Source organism: Alosa pseudoharengus, unplaced genomic scaffold, assembly GCF_046254945.1.
Source record: "Alosa pseudoharengus isolate Yale_2024_CS ecotype anadromous, Long Island Sound unplaced genomic scaffold, YU_APseudo_1.1 YU_APseudo_1.1_scf_9, whole genome shotgun sequence".
NCBI classification, from domain to species: Eukaryota; Metazoa; Chordata; class Actinopteri; order Clupeiformes; family Clupeidae; genus Alosa; species Alosa pseudoharengus.
Window position 1 is genome coordinate 9,552,948 of NW_027468881.1, and position 18,953 is coordinate 9,571,900.

The following is an 18,953-nucleotide window of genomic DNA, read 5'->3' on the forward strand; positions in this document are numbered from 1 at the left end:
TGTCTACAGGAGACATGCAGCTATCAGATTGCGAAATGTTTACTGTATGTGACTGTTTTAGCTTAGAAATCGCGTAGACTAACATATAAAATAGAAGAAAATTCGAGTTTATGATAGCCTGCGTAAACGTCTTTCTAGCACCGTGGTAAAGTTGGTTTTATATTGGACGTTGGATATTCGACACATTCGAAAAATCTATTTAGCACTGACTACGAGGGTCGAGTTTGTGTCAAACCAACTTTAATGTGTTTAAACAAGGCCTGCCTATATTACACAAAGCTTCTTTTGTCCAAAAACCCATGTTTTGATTTTATTAATTTTTTAGGCTGATAAAAGATTTCAATCTATTATGCGGCTTCACCTTTTGACTTACCCATACTAAAACACATCTCCTGAACTCGGCTTACTGCCCTTTCTAGTACACAAAGCTTCTTTTTCCCTAAAACCTACTCTTTGATTTTATACCATTTTTAATGTTAAATGTTTCAAATCTATTATGCGGCTTGCCCTTTTGACCTACCCATGTCAAAACACATCTGGTGAACTCGGATTACTGCTCTATATAGTACACAAAGCTTCTTTTTCCCAAAAATCCATTCTTTGATTTTATAAATATTTTTTAATGTAAAAAAAATGCTTTAAATGCTTTAAATCTATTATGCGGCTTGACCTTTTGACCTAACCATGTCAAAACACATCTGTTGCACTCAGCTAACTGCCCTACATAATACACAAAGCTTCTTTTTTCCAAAAAACTCACTCTTTGATTTTATATAAATTTTTTACTATTCAAAAATGCTATAAATCTATTATGCGAATTGACCTTTTGACCAACCCATGTCAAAACACATCTGCTGCACTCAGTTAACTGCCCTACATAGTACACAAAGCTTCTTTTTTTCAAAAACTTACTCTTTGATTTTATATACATTTTTTACTATTCAAAAATGCTATAAATCTATTATGCGGCTTGACCTTTTGACCTACCCATGTCAAAACACATCTGTTGCACTCAGTTAACTGCCCTACATAGTACACAAAGCTTCTTTTTTTCAAAAACACACTCTTTGATTTTATATACATTTTTTACTATTCAAAAATGCTATAAATCTATTATGTGCCTTCCCCTTTCGCCTTACCCATATCAAAACACATCTGCTGCACTCGGCTAACTGCCCTACATAGTACACAAAGCTTCTTTTTTCCAAAAATGCACTCTTTGATTTTATATACATTTTTTATTATTCAAAAATGCTATAAATCTATTATGCGGCTTGACCTTTTGACCTAACCATGTCAAAACACATCTGTTGCACTCAGCTAACTGCCCTACATAATACACAAAGCTTATTTTTTCCAAAAACTCACTCTTTGATTTTATATTATTTTTTTACTATTCAAAAATGCTATAAATCTATTATGTGCCTTCACCTTTTGACCTAGCCATGTCAAAACACATCTGTTGCACTCGGCTAACTGCTCTTCATAGTGCACAATGCTTCTTTTTTTCCAGAAACTCACTCTTTGATTTTATATAATTTTTTTACTATTCAAAAATGCTATAAATCTATTATGTGCCTTCCCCTTTCGCCTTACCCATATCAAAACACATCTGCTGCACTCGGCTAACTGCCCTACATAGTACACAAAGCTTCTTTTTTCCAAAAATGCACTCTTTGATTTTATATACATTTTTTATTATTCAAAAATGCTATAAATCTATTATGCGGCTTGACCTTTTGACCTAACCATGTCAAAACACATCTGCTGCACTCAGTTAACTGCCCTACATAGTACACAAAGCTTCTTTTTTTCAAAAACTTACTCTTTGATTTTATATACATTTTTTACTATTCAAAAATGCTATAAATCTATTATGCGGCTTGACCTTTTGACCTACCCATGTCAAAACACATCTGTTGCACTCAGTTAACTGCCCTACATAGTACACAAAGCTTCTTTTTTTCAAAAACACACTCTTTGATTTTATATACATTTTTTACTATTAAAAAATGCTATAAATCTATTATGTGCCTTCCCCTTTCGCCTTACCCATATCAAAACACATCTGCTGCACTCGGCTAACTGCCCTACATAGTACACAAAGCTTCTTTTTTCCAAAAATGCACTCTTTGATTTTATATACATTTTTTATTATTCAAAAATGCTATAAATCTATTATGCGGCTTGACCTTTTGACCTAACCATGTCAAAACACATCTGTTGCACTCAGCTAACTGCCCTACATAATACACAAAGCTTCTTTTTTCCAAAAACTCACTCTTTGATTTTATATAATTTTTTTACTATTCAAAAATGCTATACATCTATTATGCGAATTGACCTTTTGACCAACCCATGTCAAAACACATCTGCTGCACTCAGTTAACTGCCCTACATAGTACACAAAGCTTCTTTTTTTCAAAAACGCACTCTTTGATTTTATATTATTTTTTTACTATTCAAAAATGCTATAAATCTATTATGTGCCTTCACCTTTTGACCTAGCCATGTCAAAACACATCTGTTGCACTCGGCTAACTGCCCTTCATAGTGCACAATGCTTCTTTTTTTCCAGAAACTCACTCTTTGATTTTATATTATTTTTTTACTATTCAAAAATGCTATAAATCTATTATGTGCCTTCCCCTTTCGCCTTACCCATATCAAAACACATCTGCTGCACTCGGCTAACTGCCCTACATAGTACACAAAGCTTCTTTTTTCCAAAAATGCACTCTTTGATTTTATATACATTTTTTATTATTCAAAAATGCTATAAATCTATTATGCGGCTTGACCTTTTGACCTAACCATGTCAAAACACATCTGTTGCACTCAGCTAACTGCCCTACATAATACACAAAGCTTCTTTTTTCCAAAAACTCACTCTTTGATTTTATATAATTTTTTTACTATTCAAAAATGCTATACATCTATTATGCGAATTGACCTTTTGACCAACCCATGTCAAAACACATCTGCTGCACTCAGTTAACTGCCCTACATAGTACACAAAGCTTCTTTTTTTTCAAAAACGCACTCTTTGATTTTATATTATTTTTTTACTATTTAAAAATGCTATAAATCTATTATGTGCCTTCACCTTTTGTCCTAGCTATGTCAAAACACATCTGTTGCACTCGGCTAACTGCCCTTCATAGTACACAATGCTTCTTTTTTTCCAGAAACTCACTCTTTGATTTTATATTATTTTTTTACTATTCAAAAATGCTATAAATCTATTATGCGGCTTGACCTTTTGACCTACCCATGTCAAAACACATCTGTTGCACTCAGCTAACTGGCCTTCATAGGACACAAAGCTTATTTTTTCCAAAAACTCACTCTTTGATTTTATATTAATTTTTTACTTTATAAAAATGCTATAAATCTATTATGCGAATCGACCTTTTGACCTACCCATGTCAAAACACATCTGCTGCACTCAGCTAACTGCCCTACATAATACACAAAGCTTATTTTGTCCAAAAACGTACTCTTTGATTTTATATAAATTTTTTACTATTTAAAAATGCTATAAATCTATTATGCGGCTTGACCTTTTGACCTACCCATGTCAAAACACATCTGCTGCACTCGGCTAACTGCCCTACATAGTACACAAAGCTTCTTTTTTCCAAAAATGCACTCTTTGATTTTATATTATTTTTTTATTATTCAAAAATGCTATAAATTTATTATGCGCCTTCATCTTTTGACCTACCCATGTCAAAACACATCTGCTGCACTCAGCTAACTGTCCTACATACAGTAGTACACAAAGCTTTTTTTTTCCAAAAACTCACTCTTTGATTTTATATTAATTTATTACTATTCAAAAATGCAAAAAAACAAGCTACCTCTTTGTACGTAGACATACATCATTTATATTTATTAAGTTAACTATATTTTGTTTTCCATCCAAAGTTCCATTTGGCTGTGTAAATCAACTGGATTTTTTTAAATTTTCAATAAATGTATAATATAGATTTATAGCATTTTTTGATAATAAAACATCTATAAAATCAAAGAGTGGGCTTTGGAAAAAAATAAGCTTTGTGTACTATGTAGGGCAGTTAGCTGAGTGCAGCAGATGTGTTTTGACATGGGTAGGTCAAAAGGTCAGGTCGCATAATAGATTTATAGCATTTTTGAATAGTAAAAAATGTATATAAAATCAAAGACTGCGTTTTTGAAAAAAAGAAGCTTTGTGTACTATGTAGGGCAGTTAACCGAGTGCAGCAGATGTGTTTTGATATGGGTAAGGCGAAAGGGGAAGGCACATAATAGATTTATAGCATTTTTGAATAGTAAAAAATGTATATAAAATCAAAGAGTGTGTTTTTGAAAAAAAGAAGCTTTGTGTACTATGTAGGCAAGTTAGCCGAGTGCAGCAGATGTGTTTTGATATGGGTAAGTCGAAAGGGGAAGGCACATAATAGATTTATAGCATTTTTGAATAGTAAAAAATTTATATAAAATCAAAGAGTGCGTTTTTGAAAAAAAGAAGCTTTGTGTACTATGTAGGCAAGTTAGCTGAGTGCAACAGATGTGTTTTGACATGGGTAAGTCGAAAGGTCAAGCTGCATAATAGATTTATAGCATTTTTGAATAGTAAAAGAATTATATAAAATCAAAGAGTGCGTTTTAAAAAAAAAAGAAGCATTGTGCACTATGAAGGGCAGTTAGCCGAGTGCAGCAGATGTGTTTTGACATGGGTAGGTCAAAAGGTGAAGGCACATAATAGATTTATAGCATTTTTGAATAGTAAAAAAATAATATAAAATCAAAGAGTGCATTTTTGGAAAAAAGAAGCTTTGTGTACTATGTAGGGCAGTTAGCCGAGTGCAGCAGATGTGTTTTGACATGGGTAGGTCAAAAGGTCAAGCCGCATAATAGATTTATAGCATTTTTGAATAGTAAAAAATTTATATAAAATCAAAGAGTAAGTTTTTGGACAAAATAAGCTTTGTGTATTATGTAGGGCAGTTAGCTGAGTGCAGCAGAGGTGTTTTGACATGGGTAGGTCAAAAGGTCGATTCGCATAATAGATTTATAGCATTTTTATAAAGTAAAAAATTAATATAAAATCAAAGAGTGAGTTTTTGGAAAAAATAAGCTTTGTGTCCTATGAAGGCCAGTTAGCTGAGTGCAACAGATGTGTTTTGACATGGGTAGGTCAAAAGGTCAAGCCGCATAATAGATTTATAGCATTTTTGAATAGTAAAAAAAAAATATAAAATCAAAGAGTGAGTTTCTGGAAAAAAAGAAGCATTGTGCACTATGAAGGGCAGTTAGCCGAGTGCAACAGATGTGTTTTGACATGGCTAGGTCAAAAGGTGAAGGCACATAATAGATTTATAGCATTTTTGAATAGTAAAAAAATAATATAAAATCAAAGAGTGCGTTTTTGAAAAAAAGAAGCTTTGTGTACTATGTAGGGCAGTTAACTGAGTGCAGCAGATGTGTTTTGACATGGGTTGGTCAAAAGGTCAATTCGCATAATAGATGTATAGCATTTTTGAATAGTAAAAAAATTATATAAAATCAAAGAGTGAGTTTTTGGAAAAAAGAAGCTTTGTGTATTATGTAGGGCAGTTAGCTGAGTGCAACAGATGTGTTTTGACATGGTTAGGTCAAAAGGTCAAGCCGCATAATAGATTTATAGCATTTTTGAATAATAAAAAATGTATATAAAATCAAAGAGTGCATTTTTGGAAAAAAGAAGCTTTGTGTACTATGTAGGGCAGTTAGCCGAGTGCAGCAGATGTGTTTTGATATGGGTAAGGCGAAAAGGGAAGGCACATAATAGATTTATAGCATTTTTGAATAGTAAAAAATGTATATAAAATCAAAGAGTGTGTTTTTGAAAAAAAGAAGCTTTGTGTACTATGTAGGCAAGTTAGCCGAGTGCAGCAGATGTGTTTTGATATGGGTAAGGCGAAAGGGGAAGGCACATAATAGATTTATAGCATTTTTGAATAGTAAAAAATGTATATAAAATCAAAGAGTGCTTTTGAAAAAAAGAAGCTTTGTGTACTATGTAGGCAAGTTAGCCGAGTGCAGCAGATGTGTTTTGATATGGGTAAGTCGAAAGGGGAAGGCACATAATAGATTTATAGCATTTTTGAATAGTAAAAAATTTATATAAAATCAAAGAGTGCGTTTTTGAAAAAAAGAAGCTTTGTGTACTATGAAGGCCAGTTAGCTGAGTGCAACAGATGTGTTTTGACATGGGTAGGTCAAAAGGTCAAGCCGCATAATAGATTTATAGCATTTTTGAATAGTAAAAAATGTATATAAAATCAAAGAGTAAGTTTTTGAAAAAAAGAAGCTTTGTGTACTATGTAGGGCAGTTAACTGAGTGCAGCAGATGTGTTTTGACATGGGTTGGTCAAAAGGTCAATTCGCATAATAGATTTATAGCATTTTTGAATAGTAAAAAATTTATATAAAATCAAAGAGTGAGTTTTTATGAAAAAAGAAGCTTTGTGTATTATGTAGGGCAGTTAGCTGAGTGCAACAGATGTGTTTTGACATGGTTAGGTCAAAAGGTCAAGCCGCATAATAGATTTAAAGCATTTAAAGCATTTTTTTACATTAAAAAAATATTTATAAAATCAAAGAATGGATTTTTGGGAAAAAGAAGCTTTGTGTACTATATAGAGCAGTAATCCGAGTTCACCAGATGTGTTTTGACATGGGTAGGTCAAAAGGGCAAGCCGCATAATAGATTTGAAACATTTAACATTAAAAATTGTATAAAATCAAAGAGTAGGTTTTAGGGAAAAAGAAGCTTTGTGTACTAGAAAGGGCAGTAAGCCGAGTTCAGGAGATGTGTTTTAGTATGGGTAAGTCAAAAGGTGAAGCCGCATAATAGATTGAAATCTTTTATCAGCCTAAAAAATTCATAAAATCAAAACATGGGTTTTCGGACAAAAGAAGCTTTGTGTAATATAGGCAGGCCTTGTTTAAACACATTAAAGTTGGTTTGACACAAACTCGACCCTCGTAGTCAGTGCTAAATAGATTTTTCGAATGTGTCGAATATCCAACGTCCAATATAAAACCAACTTTACCACGGTCTTTCTAGCAATGTAATGGCTTACACTAATTTCTTCCCAATCTAAACACTCTCAGTGCAAAACCACTGTAATGGACAGACTCGTACATTAACCTCTAGCCATACCTTCATTAAATAATTTAAAACCGGTTTAAGTGTAACCACGAATTAATTCAACACGAACGTATCATTCGCCCGGCCTAATCGTCAAATTATCAATTGGCTTTCAGGAAGACTACACAGTTACGGGTAGGCTAAATTGTAGCTCGGCCCTGTAGACCTAAACATTATTTCACCAAACCTTATAGAATGCAAAAGATTTGCAAAATGGCCTCCTCCAAAAATGTCGGTAGGCTACATGCAGAAATCGAGTTGCATAGTCGTCACCAGCATGCTCGACTGTCTTCAACATCACACATTAGGCCTAACCCTAGCTTTTGTTAGGTCGCAGGCTACACCAACATTAAGTTGATACAGGGCCGTAGTGACCATAGACATTGAGGGGTACGTGTCCCCCCCAATATTCAAATATGACCAAAATGTCCCCCCCAATATTCGGACATAGAAAGAACAAGAATAAAGCGCTATACTAGGCCTACACTACAGGAAACCAACGCGTACTGTATCTGAAATGTAATCAAACGTAATAACGCACAAATTAGTGACCTATGGTCCCAGAGTAGCCTACACCCCTGAGTGGTTTGTCCTGGTGATTTTCCGTTTTTCGTTAGTGGAGTGAGCTATCAAAAGCTTCCATTTACTGCACCCTGCGGTGAGGTAGGGCTGTTAACAATATCGCAAAAGCTACTGGTACAATTTCCACAAAACTTCTTGAAAAGGTGTAGCACAAGCTAAGGAAATCCCATACATGTTTGGAGCCGATCAGACTGAAAGGGAACATTTTCCATATTGTAGCCTATTCTCGCAACGATAGCGAAAGTGAAACGTTTTATTTTAAATGATGAATTTGTGAAGCCTGTGTCATTTCTTTCACGTCTTTCAACATAAATAATGCATTCATATGCTAGTAGTAATGCCAGAAATTACCGTTTATAGGCCTCTTAGAAATGATTGTTGCATCTGCATATTATTTAGATGCGCACTCAATCGCGCATCCATGCAGGCAAAACGATCAAATGTGGCGACGTTTACAATAGGTACGTGATAGCCTACAGTTAATGTGAATCGCGGACAATAACCAAAGAAAGGAATTTGCACCTCCATTCACCAATTAAAGGCTGTAGTAGGCCTAGTGTTTCTACATGTTGGCACAAAACGTAATTTCTGTCAGAAGCCAGTCTATAATGCATACCGGGGTAACATATGGGTCAGACAGAAGAGGGGCCTGTCTTATAGCCTATTCCAGAATCCTGTCCCTTTCAAACCATGTTAAAATTGTATGATTAGCCGCCAGCATAATAAAATCTAAATTAAAAGACAAAATCTTATTAGGCTCCAAACCTATGAGTCTAAGCCTTAGTTTAAAACAATCTTCAGGTGTAAGTAATAGGCTAAGTCAAAGAACCACATTCTGTGTAATATAGAGGTTATCATAAGATACTCTAGTTTGTAATTTCTTTTAAAGTATACATTTCGAACACAAATGGAAGTTGCTTCTTCTCCACCCTCACAAAACTCACCGGGGGGGGGTATCTGTGTCCAGGGGTTCATAATCCATCCATGCCATGCCTATGTCCGTCAAAAGTTTGGAATAACCTAATTGACTGACCTGACGACTTGTTTGTGATTTTGACTAATATTTTTGCATGGTAGGAAATGTATTGAAATTCTGTTTGGGGGTCCCTCAGACCCCACCACAGATTTGGTCTCCCCCAATGTTGACATCATGACTACGGCCTTGAGTTGATAAGATTAGGCTATCACAAGTGAAAAGTGAAACAATTATTTTGATAGGTAAAGCAAACATGTGCATTTCAAATATATGAAATATTTTTGAATGCATTGCAACTCTCATAGGCTACTTCACAAAACTTCAATTTCTGTTGTTACCCTTAGCTATTGCAGAATGAAGACCAATATTTTACAGATATGAAGTTAAAATGACACAAACTCTCCACTTTGAGACCTGCACCTCACTTTTTGAAAGTTTAGTAAGCTATTTGTCTCAACAGAGAAACAGGGGTAGGTAACACTGTAGCAAAGAGAAAGAGCAGCCAGGCCTCAAACATGGGCCTAAATGCTAGCACACCTGCAGCTTGACCACAACACCAAAGAGCCAGGGCCATTGGTATGGTAGTCAGAGCACATAGTGATGGCATTCCATAAAACTTCAAAAAGTACACTCTAGTGCCTCACTAATGTATCACTCCTTTCTGGGGACTGACTCACCTTCTTTTAGTAACACAGCAAGCCAGGGGTTAGGACACCAGATACCATTGTTGAGCCTTTTAGGTGTCGTGGGCCTAATTCAATTAAAACATCCATGAAGGAAGGTGCCTGCTTGACAATCTGTGAAATGCTCTTGAAGTCTGTTCTGTTGGTGATGATTTTTGCCAAAGGTTGATTTGTTAGTGATTTTGTTTTTAACAGTAAATAGGCTCAGTTGTTGATTGGCCGCTGTGTGAAACCCCCTACCTATAGCACTAGAAATTGAACATCTCTATATATTTTAAATTGTTATGGCCATAGGTGAGTGTTATGGTACAATGTTGCCATAGGGCAACATGCAGTCTTTTATAATTTCATGACACCTTCCTTGATGTGTTATGAGAAGTTGTTAAAAATATACTTATCAATAAATGTTGCTCATATTTTATTCATGATGATTTACTGGAAGAAAACTGAAAAATGGCTTTTTCGCAAAGGAAAATATGGCGTCGCCTTGCATTGGATAGCATTGGGGTTTCCACCCCTGATGAAGAGTTATCCAATCAAATAAGTAGTATATAAATGTAGAGACCAAATTTCCCTCACAGGATACTCTTTTGATCCTGTGAGGGAAATTTGGTCTCTGCATTTATCCCAATCCGTGAATTAGTGAAACACACTAAGCACACAGTGAACACACAGTTAAGTGAAGCACACACTAATCCTGACGCAGTGAGCTGCCTGCTACAGTGGCGCTCGGGGAGCAGTGAGGGGTTAGGTGCCTTGCTCAAGGGCACTTCAGCCGCTCCTACTGGTCGGGGTTGCAAGTCCGAAGCGCTAACCATTAGGCCACGGCTGCCCCACATGGATGCCATAAAAAGATGATCCATTCTGTTCAAACAAGCCAAATTAGGTTATTGCCTGGAGGCAACACCATACCACTGCCCAATAATGTTCTTGACATTTTAGCATCTCTTCATAAATAAAAAATCTTCCACAGTCTGGGACTTTTAAGCCAATCAGAAGGCTCAGTTCCTAAGATATTCACTCTAATGTTCTGTTGTGCCCTTGAAGAGTGGCAAATTTAAACATGGACACTTGATAGAATCCCAGTGATACATGGAGAAATTAAATAAGTTAAATCGATAAGCATAAGAAAGATTAGACAGAGTGTGTAAAATGCACAGGGTGAAGATCACTGACAAAAAGGCTAAATAAGGAAAAAAGGTTCATTGTATACAAAAACTATGTTATAACTATTCATGTTTCATCAGGTCCCTTGCTACAGGTGTATAAAATCAAGCATCATGCAGTGTACATTCATAAACTAGTTGCTTGATTGTATACACCTATGGTATACTATACTAACCAGAATTGCATTACTATATGCCTATTTGAACCAATATTTTGTGAGAGGAAGAATATGTGACGGCCTGCTGGCCTGGTCTGCTTCTATGTCTGTCTTGCAGTCACAAATTGAAGAATTAAAGTGACGAATATTTATGACTAATTTATGACTAGTGTAACCTACTCTATGTAGGTTATAGGTCTATATTCATGTTTATCTGATTACCTTTTCCGGGTTTTCCTTGCAGGATAAGTAAGCCTAAATGCTAAAGTGTGTCAGCATTAACAGCATTATTAACAGCAATAGTTAGGTCAATATGTGACTCCTTTCAACAGTATAAAAGGGTAGTCGGATTGAACCAGTGGCTGGAGTATACAATAAAGCAAGGACCACGTTGCAAATCCAACGATGGTAAGAGGAAAGTGTTATAGTTATAAGTGTTATAAGTGACTTATATATTTCCAGACTGGCCAAAGGCTGCAGGACTGTGAGTGAGGTTTTAAGCATATCCTTTACTCCTAAATGATTAATCGGTTATTTTAGCATCGTTACAACTGGCTGGCTCAAAAACAAGACGTTGGACCGTTTGAATTTGTAGACTATTAAAAAGATTTCTGTTCAAATCGGTCTCTGTTGCAGGCCAAACCAATCAGATCTGTACCGTGAGTATTCTTGCAGTGAGAAGATTAATCATTGGGACCATAACAGAAGCTCTGGAGTCATAACATGGAGTATCACTTCCATGTAACATAAAAAATCTTATTCATTGTTTTAATACTAAACTCGGCATCACAATGAGCCAAAAGCTACCATAAAGTTCATGTGCCAGGTTACCTTTAGGCAAATGTCTGGTCATTTCCTACTTACATTATTTTACATTATAGTTTACATTATTTATTGGTATGATAACCTTAGAAGTGGAGTAGCTTAACAGTGGTTATCAACCATTCTCAATTTTTACCATACAAATCATACACAAAGAGGTCATTCTCCAAAGTTGCAAATGTCATTACTGTAAGTGTGTCAGATGATTTTGCAGTTGCAGAAGTGCCCTTTTTATAGTCTATGGGAGAGCCTGGCAGATAGAGAACCATTCATTTACTGGTGTTTACTGGTGGAGTTTAGAAGGGGCAAGATAGAGAAAGATGGACGGATATGATATGTTGTACATTAAAATATGTGAATAGAATGAAGATCCCATGGATAGAATAGTGTTGCAGAGATTGAGAGAACATTTATGAAAGACAAAATAAAGTGCTTGCAAAGCAAAACAAAAAATGAAATATACAAATACATTTCCAAATGCATATTCAAAAGATACGTAATGTACGCTCAGACAGTGCTTTACATACAATTGAAGTGAGTTAACATAAATGTTGAGGACTGATTGACTGAGTTCATTTATTGAAAGCCTCAGATTACAAAAATGAGTTAGAATTAAAAAGTTTATCATACACAGGTCTGAGCAACTCTAAATCAGAGAACTGAAATGGAGAACTAATAATGAAGAGAGGCTCCTGTTGCATGCACAAATATAATGACTTATAATAAACCACAAAAGTAATTCAAAGCTGCATGTTATAAACATAATAATGTGATAATTTCCCACAAACATTTCATTGTTGCCTACCACACATGCAATACTGTAACCCATTTCCCACAAATCCATACACTATCTATTTTCAATTCAAGATGAAATGTAGGAAATTCTGTGGTTGGTTTGTCTTTGTATTATTTTAGCCATGAAATATGGTTTGTTTACCATCCTTGATGACCTTTTAGCCTGTCCCTTACTTGGTGGCCTGAAAAACAAAAGGACTTTCTAAAAGTGTGTTTCAGTGGACAGGGCTCTCTACATACTGTACATCCCTTTATCAAGAATCAGTTATATAATTACTGTCTTCTCTTGTCACTTATGTCCTCCAAGATAAAAATGTGGATCATTCGTTCTGGATCGTTGCAATACTTGTGGTCCATTGTTGTATTAGCTTGTAATGTATGACCTTACAGCTGGATGTCAAAATACAATAAGATTCACAAACAAGCAAGGTGTAACATAATGTATTATCAGTTTTATTGACAGTGTTCAAGAATATCAAGTAAAACAGTATAAAAATAGAGTTGTGGGTGCTTTTATGTTAAAAGGAAAGTCTAGTTCTTGAATGTTTTATTCGCAGAATAAAACCATAGCTATGGTTAAAATAAAACAACTGGGTACTAATACAGGGCTGAGTATACCACAAACTATTCTTTCACAGAAGTTAAAAAACACAAATGTTTTTATATAACATAATATAAAATCAAAGACTACTCAAAACTATTTCAAAAGCTGTCCTTTCTTCTACTTTGTATCTTTAAACATAAAGGCTTTATGTATACATCAAGGTTTAAAGTATTAAAAACATGAGTAAAAAATAGTGGGTTAGGAATATGGTCATGGCAGAGCAGAATACCCATTAGCCAAGAGAAAGCGGTTGTCTTTTCAAGCATGTCAACACGTAATTAGACCGGATTACACTTGAGAAAGTTCCATGTTTCAGTAACAGCAACTTAACAGAATCTTTCATTACATGCTGTGATCTATGAGGAAGTATTCACTTTATCCGTGCACCAACAGACACCAGGAAATAACAAAAACATTTAAAAGTGAATCTTTTTGAAAGAATGAAAATAGTAATTGCAATAATGTGAATTCTTGTAGTGAGCACCAGATTTATAAATGTTTGTTTATAGCTCTCTGTCCTGACAATTATCAAAATTCTGTAATATCCAGTTGGTATGTAGGCCATGAGAATACACCTTACATATAGAGAATATACTAGCAGTTGCTCAAAAGACATTGTATACATAAAGGTATGAGACAAAGATGCTAATTACAAAATGATTAGCAGACAGTAAAAATGAAGTACAAGATTTTTCTTCAATATAAAAAGCTACAGCAGAGCTTGTTAAGGCAAACCTAGCACCTTTCCATCTCTCCCACCACTCATATGTGTCACTACCGAGAAAAACAACAGGCTTATAGAACATTAAAAGTGTTCTTTGTATTCACCGAGGAACACCAACGTTCTGTTGATTTGGACTTTGGACTTTCCATTTCTTAAGATCTTTACATTTTAAACGCAATGGTGAGTTGTAAACATTGGGTTCGTCAAAAGACCAGACACAGTACAGTACAAAATCTCAATAAAAGTGTTCAATGACTTGATTTGTCAAGACAATGTAGACATGTTTCCAAAAATCTTACAAGCATGAAGATAATGCCCTCTTGTGGAGATGACATAAATGTCCTTTATACTTAAGAGTTCTGTTTCAGTTTTTATTGGATAAAAACACACAAATTCTAAATCTGGCAAACACAAAATGAAACTTTTCCGGCCAGTTCTGGATATACAGTATATGTACTTTGAAATGGGAAACTTTCTGATGTCATTTATATGATATTTATGCTAAGTGATTTATATTTAGTTATATATAGCATTAAATCTTACATTTTAAAATATTGTACTTTTGTGCATCATTCTCATGCATTCTTCAACCCTTCAAAGTGACACCAACACTATTCTATTTTTTCTTGGATAATATTCTTTTTTTTTTTTTCAATTTTAAGACATTGTACAAATGTACAATTGCATTATTTTTGCAAAGAAAACACATTGTTCTCACAAAGGGGTATTCCATGCAATCTACATAAACTATAGTGCCCAAATACAGCCAAAAGTCAATTGGTGTGGTGCATCAAAAAACACCTTTTTGCATTGATTAGGGTTTCAAGTATCTCTATAACTGGATATAAAAAAATCTTTCTAAAAATGTTCCCATTTATGATGAAACACGTTCTTGATCATTCTGTTAAGTGTTTCTTACTGACATACATAAAGGACATTTACTGATGGCAAATGGCATCTATCAACAGCACAATGTCTCCAAACAAATACAAACGATGTCTTCTCTCTGATAATTCCAGCATCTAAAAGGACATTTACGTATCTCACCCTGAGTTTGGGAGTGACACTGAGGCTGAACTTGAAGCCTGTCATGTAGTCACTTTACAGTAATGTGGCACCGGTTGTTCCAGGCTATTGAACTGAGCACCTTTGCCTTTCCCTGGCATTTAGGGGGAGCCCCTTGGACATGTCTGACAACAAATAGTTATCATGAATCAAACACTCTTCCTTTCTCTCTCTACTCCTCTCTTGCTCTCTCTCAAACACACACACAGACACACAATCTCATCCAGGGCCACCTTGCTTCATCTTTGCCAGGTATTTTCACACTGAGGATCCTGGTTGGTCCGTCCACCAATGAGGGAGTTATGTGGGCCTAGTTGTTATGAGATGACACTGTAAGCTCAGCGCTCATTGGAGCTCCCTATCGCCATCAGAGATAGACCCCCGTTGTGTGTGTGTGTGTGTGTGCGTGTGTGTGTGTGTGGTCGTGGAGGAAAAGCAGGGCTTGGTACCAAGAGGCTCATTATTCACAGGCAAAGTAGTCCTTCAGGGGGGCGAAGAGGTGACGGATCACTGGCACGCTCCAAGATCTACCCAGCAATTTCTGCCGAGCACCTCGGCCCATGTTGGACACGTCTGTGTAGTGAACAGGAAACCCAAAAATCCTGCGGAGGTACACAAAGAAAGACTGAGTCAAGGAGACTACACACAAGCATAGACATGTTTTTGAACTCCAACATGTGTTGCAGTGCAAACCACAAATGAAAAGCTAATCATCACAATTATTTCTGTTTAATTGTGTAATCCTGTTGGCTGAGTTGAACAAAATGGCCAATGGACTTAACACAAGCACAGACATGTTTTTGAACTCCATATCATGTGCAAGTACATTAAAAGCTAATCATTATGATTATCTCTGTTTATAAAACGGATAGTTCCAGTCCTTGATTATGATTGGTTGAATCGCGTTCGATGCCGTTGTATATTTTCCCGATATAGCACGGCTGAGACCGTATTTCGTTCTATATTATTCCACTGCTTGGTTGAATTTCCCATTGTCCTACGTAATTTAGAACGACCATTAAAGGGACACCAGGCAAGCCTGATGCTTTTTCTCTACGAAACTCCCCCTTGCTCAGTCTGAAGCTCTTTTCCTTTTCTTTGCATCTTCCGTCAAGGGTTTTCGCTGCTTCTTCGCTGGCTCTGCCATTATACACACGTTTGCAACAATCGCTAGCGTTTCGTTAGCCTGCCTCTGTGCTGTGGATGCAGGATGTAAAATTATCCTGCTTCGGTCGGCGGGTACGATACACTGAACTTGCAAGCGGGACATTATTCCCACAGGCAGTAGGGGCGGGCGAGAGAGTCTTCATTCGCCCTGTAATGAGTCCTTTAACCATATACCGACTTACAAAGATGAGTAATTAACACGAAAACGTTGCCTGGTGTTCCTTTAACCGTATGTTATTTGCACACCTATGAAGTAGATCCATTTTTTTGGCCGTATCACACTTGTATATTAATTCGCCGAACTCGTTGTGAAGTTTAAATGAACTGTCACGTTGCATCCGAGCTGTAAAATGCAGACGTTCAGAACATGGCAACATTGTAGCATCCATTATACCTCCGCTTCGCGTCGGGCCGTTTTACAACCTCGACCGTGCATTAACTTCTGTGAACAGACCACCGTGTCGTCCATTATCCCTTACTTGATGCGTTTCGAATGCATGACGGTAAAAATTCAAAATGGCTGAGCAACAATTCCGAAGACAAGAATCTACTAGCGGTGGAACTATTCTATGGGGACTCCGCGGAAGAATGGACATTTGTAGATGAAATAGCTTTTAAATTTCATGATTATTTGTTTATTTTGTATACATTTTTAATGTCCTATATGTGGTAGCCGTTTTATAAAAGCAATGAGCCCCTTGAGGCCGTTCTATATCGTGAATATAGCACAGCTGAGGGTTGTTTAATGGCACCCAGCTTTGCTTCGCTTGCTTTGTGCCTAACAACACCCCCCAGCTGTGCTATATTCATGATATAGAACGGCCTCTCAGGGCTTATTGATTAATTAATTTCATAATCCTGTTGTCTGAGTTTAACAAAATGGCCAATCATTTCCCAACTTAAAGATGACTGATGGGATATTTCTCAACGTCTTTCTCAACTTCAACTTCTTGTCATTAATGGTCCCAAAACCATACCAGCAGGTTTGAGGAAGTGGGATTGAGCATTACATGTGAATTGGCAAATTTACAGTTTATTTTAATTCTTTGTCCTGTATATTTGTCCAGAATAGCTACATGTTCATTAAAGTGATTAAAAGCGAATCATGGGCTTGTTTAGTGAACAAGAGTGAACAAACCAATAAAATAGAGGTAGAGTTGGTTCTTGCAGAATTTGTGTGTTAATTCACAACAGCACTTGTACCCGTAAGTTGTTACGAGCAGGAAGTTGCAAATGGAACGTCCCTTGAAGTCGTCTTCCTTCTTGTCAGCTTGTTAGAACCGAGTACCCGAGTTTGCATTTCCAAGATGGCTGCACTCATTACGTGTGTGTGCATGTGTGATGGCATGTGTGCTGGGCTGGTGTGTGTGTGCTGGCATGTGTGCCTTACCTTTCCAGCTCGGTACACCACAAGATGTCCTCCTTCCCATTCATCAGGACGGGGAAATGCTGGTCCTTGCCTTGCTTGATGGAGTTGGAGCGGGTGGTGATGGTGCGCACCTTCCCAAACTACACAGAGGAGGGCAGAGAGAAGTGGTCAGATCCATAAGTCAACAACAAACAGAAACAAACAATGTACTCGCACAACTTCGCTTCCTGTGATTTTGTAGGTGGGATTTAAAAAAAAAAAAAAAACAGCTTCCTTAGTAAACGATTCAACGATTCCTTAGTAAATTTCTGACCTATAGCTGGCATTAAAAGGTTGCTATTTTTGACGTATCTTTTGACACATCTGCTGATACTGTTGTCTTTGCCCCTATCATTCCCCCATCTTGCATGTATATGCATGACAGCAGCCCAGCATTCAGGGGTTCTTGGCAGGGGCTGTTTTTTCTTTACCGGTCTTTTACCTTTGCAACCCTCCCGTGCTCCAGACAGTCTTGCAGCTCCAGTTTGTCCATGCCGGAGGCACAGCGGGGCCTGAACAATGGAAAACTTCATTGGGTTAATCTCTACGGTATGAATCTGCAGGGCACTCACTTGGGAGTTATTAGTTTTGGAATTATTATTATTATGTTTGGCATGATGAGTAGTCTAATCAGTCAAGGGGAGGCAGGATGGCTCTGGTGAAAAGCAGTCAGATGTCAGTGTCAAATGCAGTATGTATGACTGGGATCCATATACCTGTTCATGCCAGGTAGATTTCCCCAGAAGTAACGTGCCCTGTGAGCAGCAGACACCTCAATGGCATCAATCATCACTGGATTACACTGTAGACACAAACACAGACACACACACAGACAGACACACACAGACAGACACAAACACATACACGGGAGAGGACATACAATGTATTGCAATTGCCTTGGTTAATTTTCCCACTTTGACCATAAAAAAAAAACAAGTAAATTTGGTTGGACGAAACACATCCAGTATACTCTGATTATAAGTTAATGAGAGTGACAAACCTCTAAGAAGCGGGAGATGTCCCTCTTGTCGTTAACCCCCATGGCAACCACGTTCTCAAACATCCAGAAAAAGGGCCGGTCCTCGCCGTCTTTGGGCTTTGCTTCACTCAGGAGGCGGTAGAACTCAAAGAATAGCCGGCCAGTGCCCTCTGCAGAAGAACACCACACAATGGGAGAATTCTGTTTAAAACCAAAACCTCAGAGAATAACCGTGATTAATAAAAGAGTTTTTAAAAAGTCAAACATTTAAGGAATCTTTTTTTCATGGATGCTAGAGGCAATTGAATAAGGTGCATTAATGGTAATTGCTAATAGCAAAAGTTTCTCAGCAAATGAAGCCTTATTTGACACACTTTGACACAATAGTAGAGTCACAGCAATTACCATAGAGGCCTTTTCTTGCTGGGTTGACAATGGAGAGGTCATTGCATGGACTTCCACCAATGACCAGGTCAAATGGGCCCCACTCGGCAATCTAGGGAACACAACAGTGCCATCTAGTGTCAGTTAAAGTATACTGCATGTTCTTGAATGTAGTTTGTTTAATGATTGAGCATAGGAGTCCAGCTTTGAACAATGCTTAATGTCTTTTGACATTAACCACACCCCGCAGATATAGATGT

At 36.8% G+C, this 18,953-nt stretch overlaps 1 protein-coding gene across 3 annotated transcripts in view; it reads right to left on the reverse strand.

Annotated features, from left to right (window-relative positions):
* Nucleotides 1-12,794: 12,794 nt before the first annotated feature.
* The window catches only part of dnmt3bb.1 (DNA (cytosine-5-)-methyltransferase 3 beta, duplicate b.1), a 58,074-nt gene continuing 51,915 nt past the window's right edge, over nucleotides 12,795-18,953 (reverse strand). For 2 of the 3 annotated variants that reach the window (XM_076277530.1, XM_076277532.1), the window contains 6 exons: nucleotides 18,715-18,805; nucleotides 18,331-18,479; nucleotides 18,047-18,132; nucleotides 17,773-17,857; nucleotides 17,313-17,431; nucleotides 12,795-15,357 (listed from right to left, as the gene is read on the reverse strand). In XM_076277530.1, the coding sequence (XP_076133645.1) occupies nucleotides 15,216-15,357; nucleotides 17,313-17,431; nucleotides 17,773-17,857; nucleotides 18,047-18,132; nucleotides 18,331-18,479; nucleotides 18,715-18,805 (672 nt within the window). In that variant the 3' untranslated portion in view covers nucleotides 12,795-15,215. The remainder of the gene's footprint in view (nucleotides 15,358-17,312; nucleotides 17,432-17,772; nucleotides 17,858-18,046; nucleotides 18,133-18,330; nucleotides 18,480-18,714; nucleotides 18,806-18,953) is intronic. The other variant, XM_076277531.1, reaches the window with a different exon arrangement.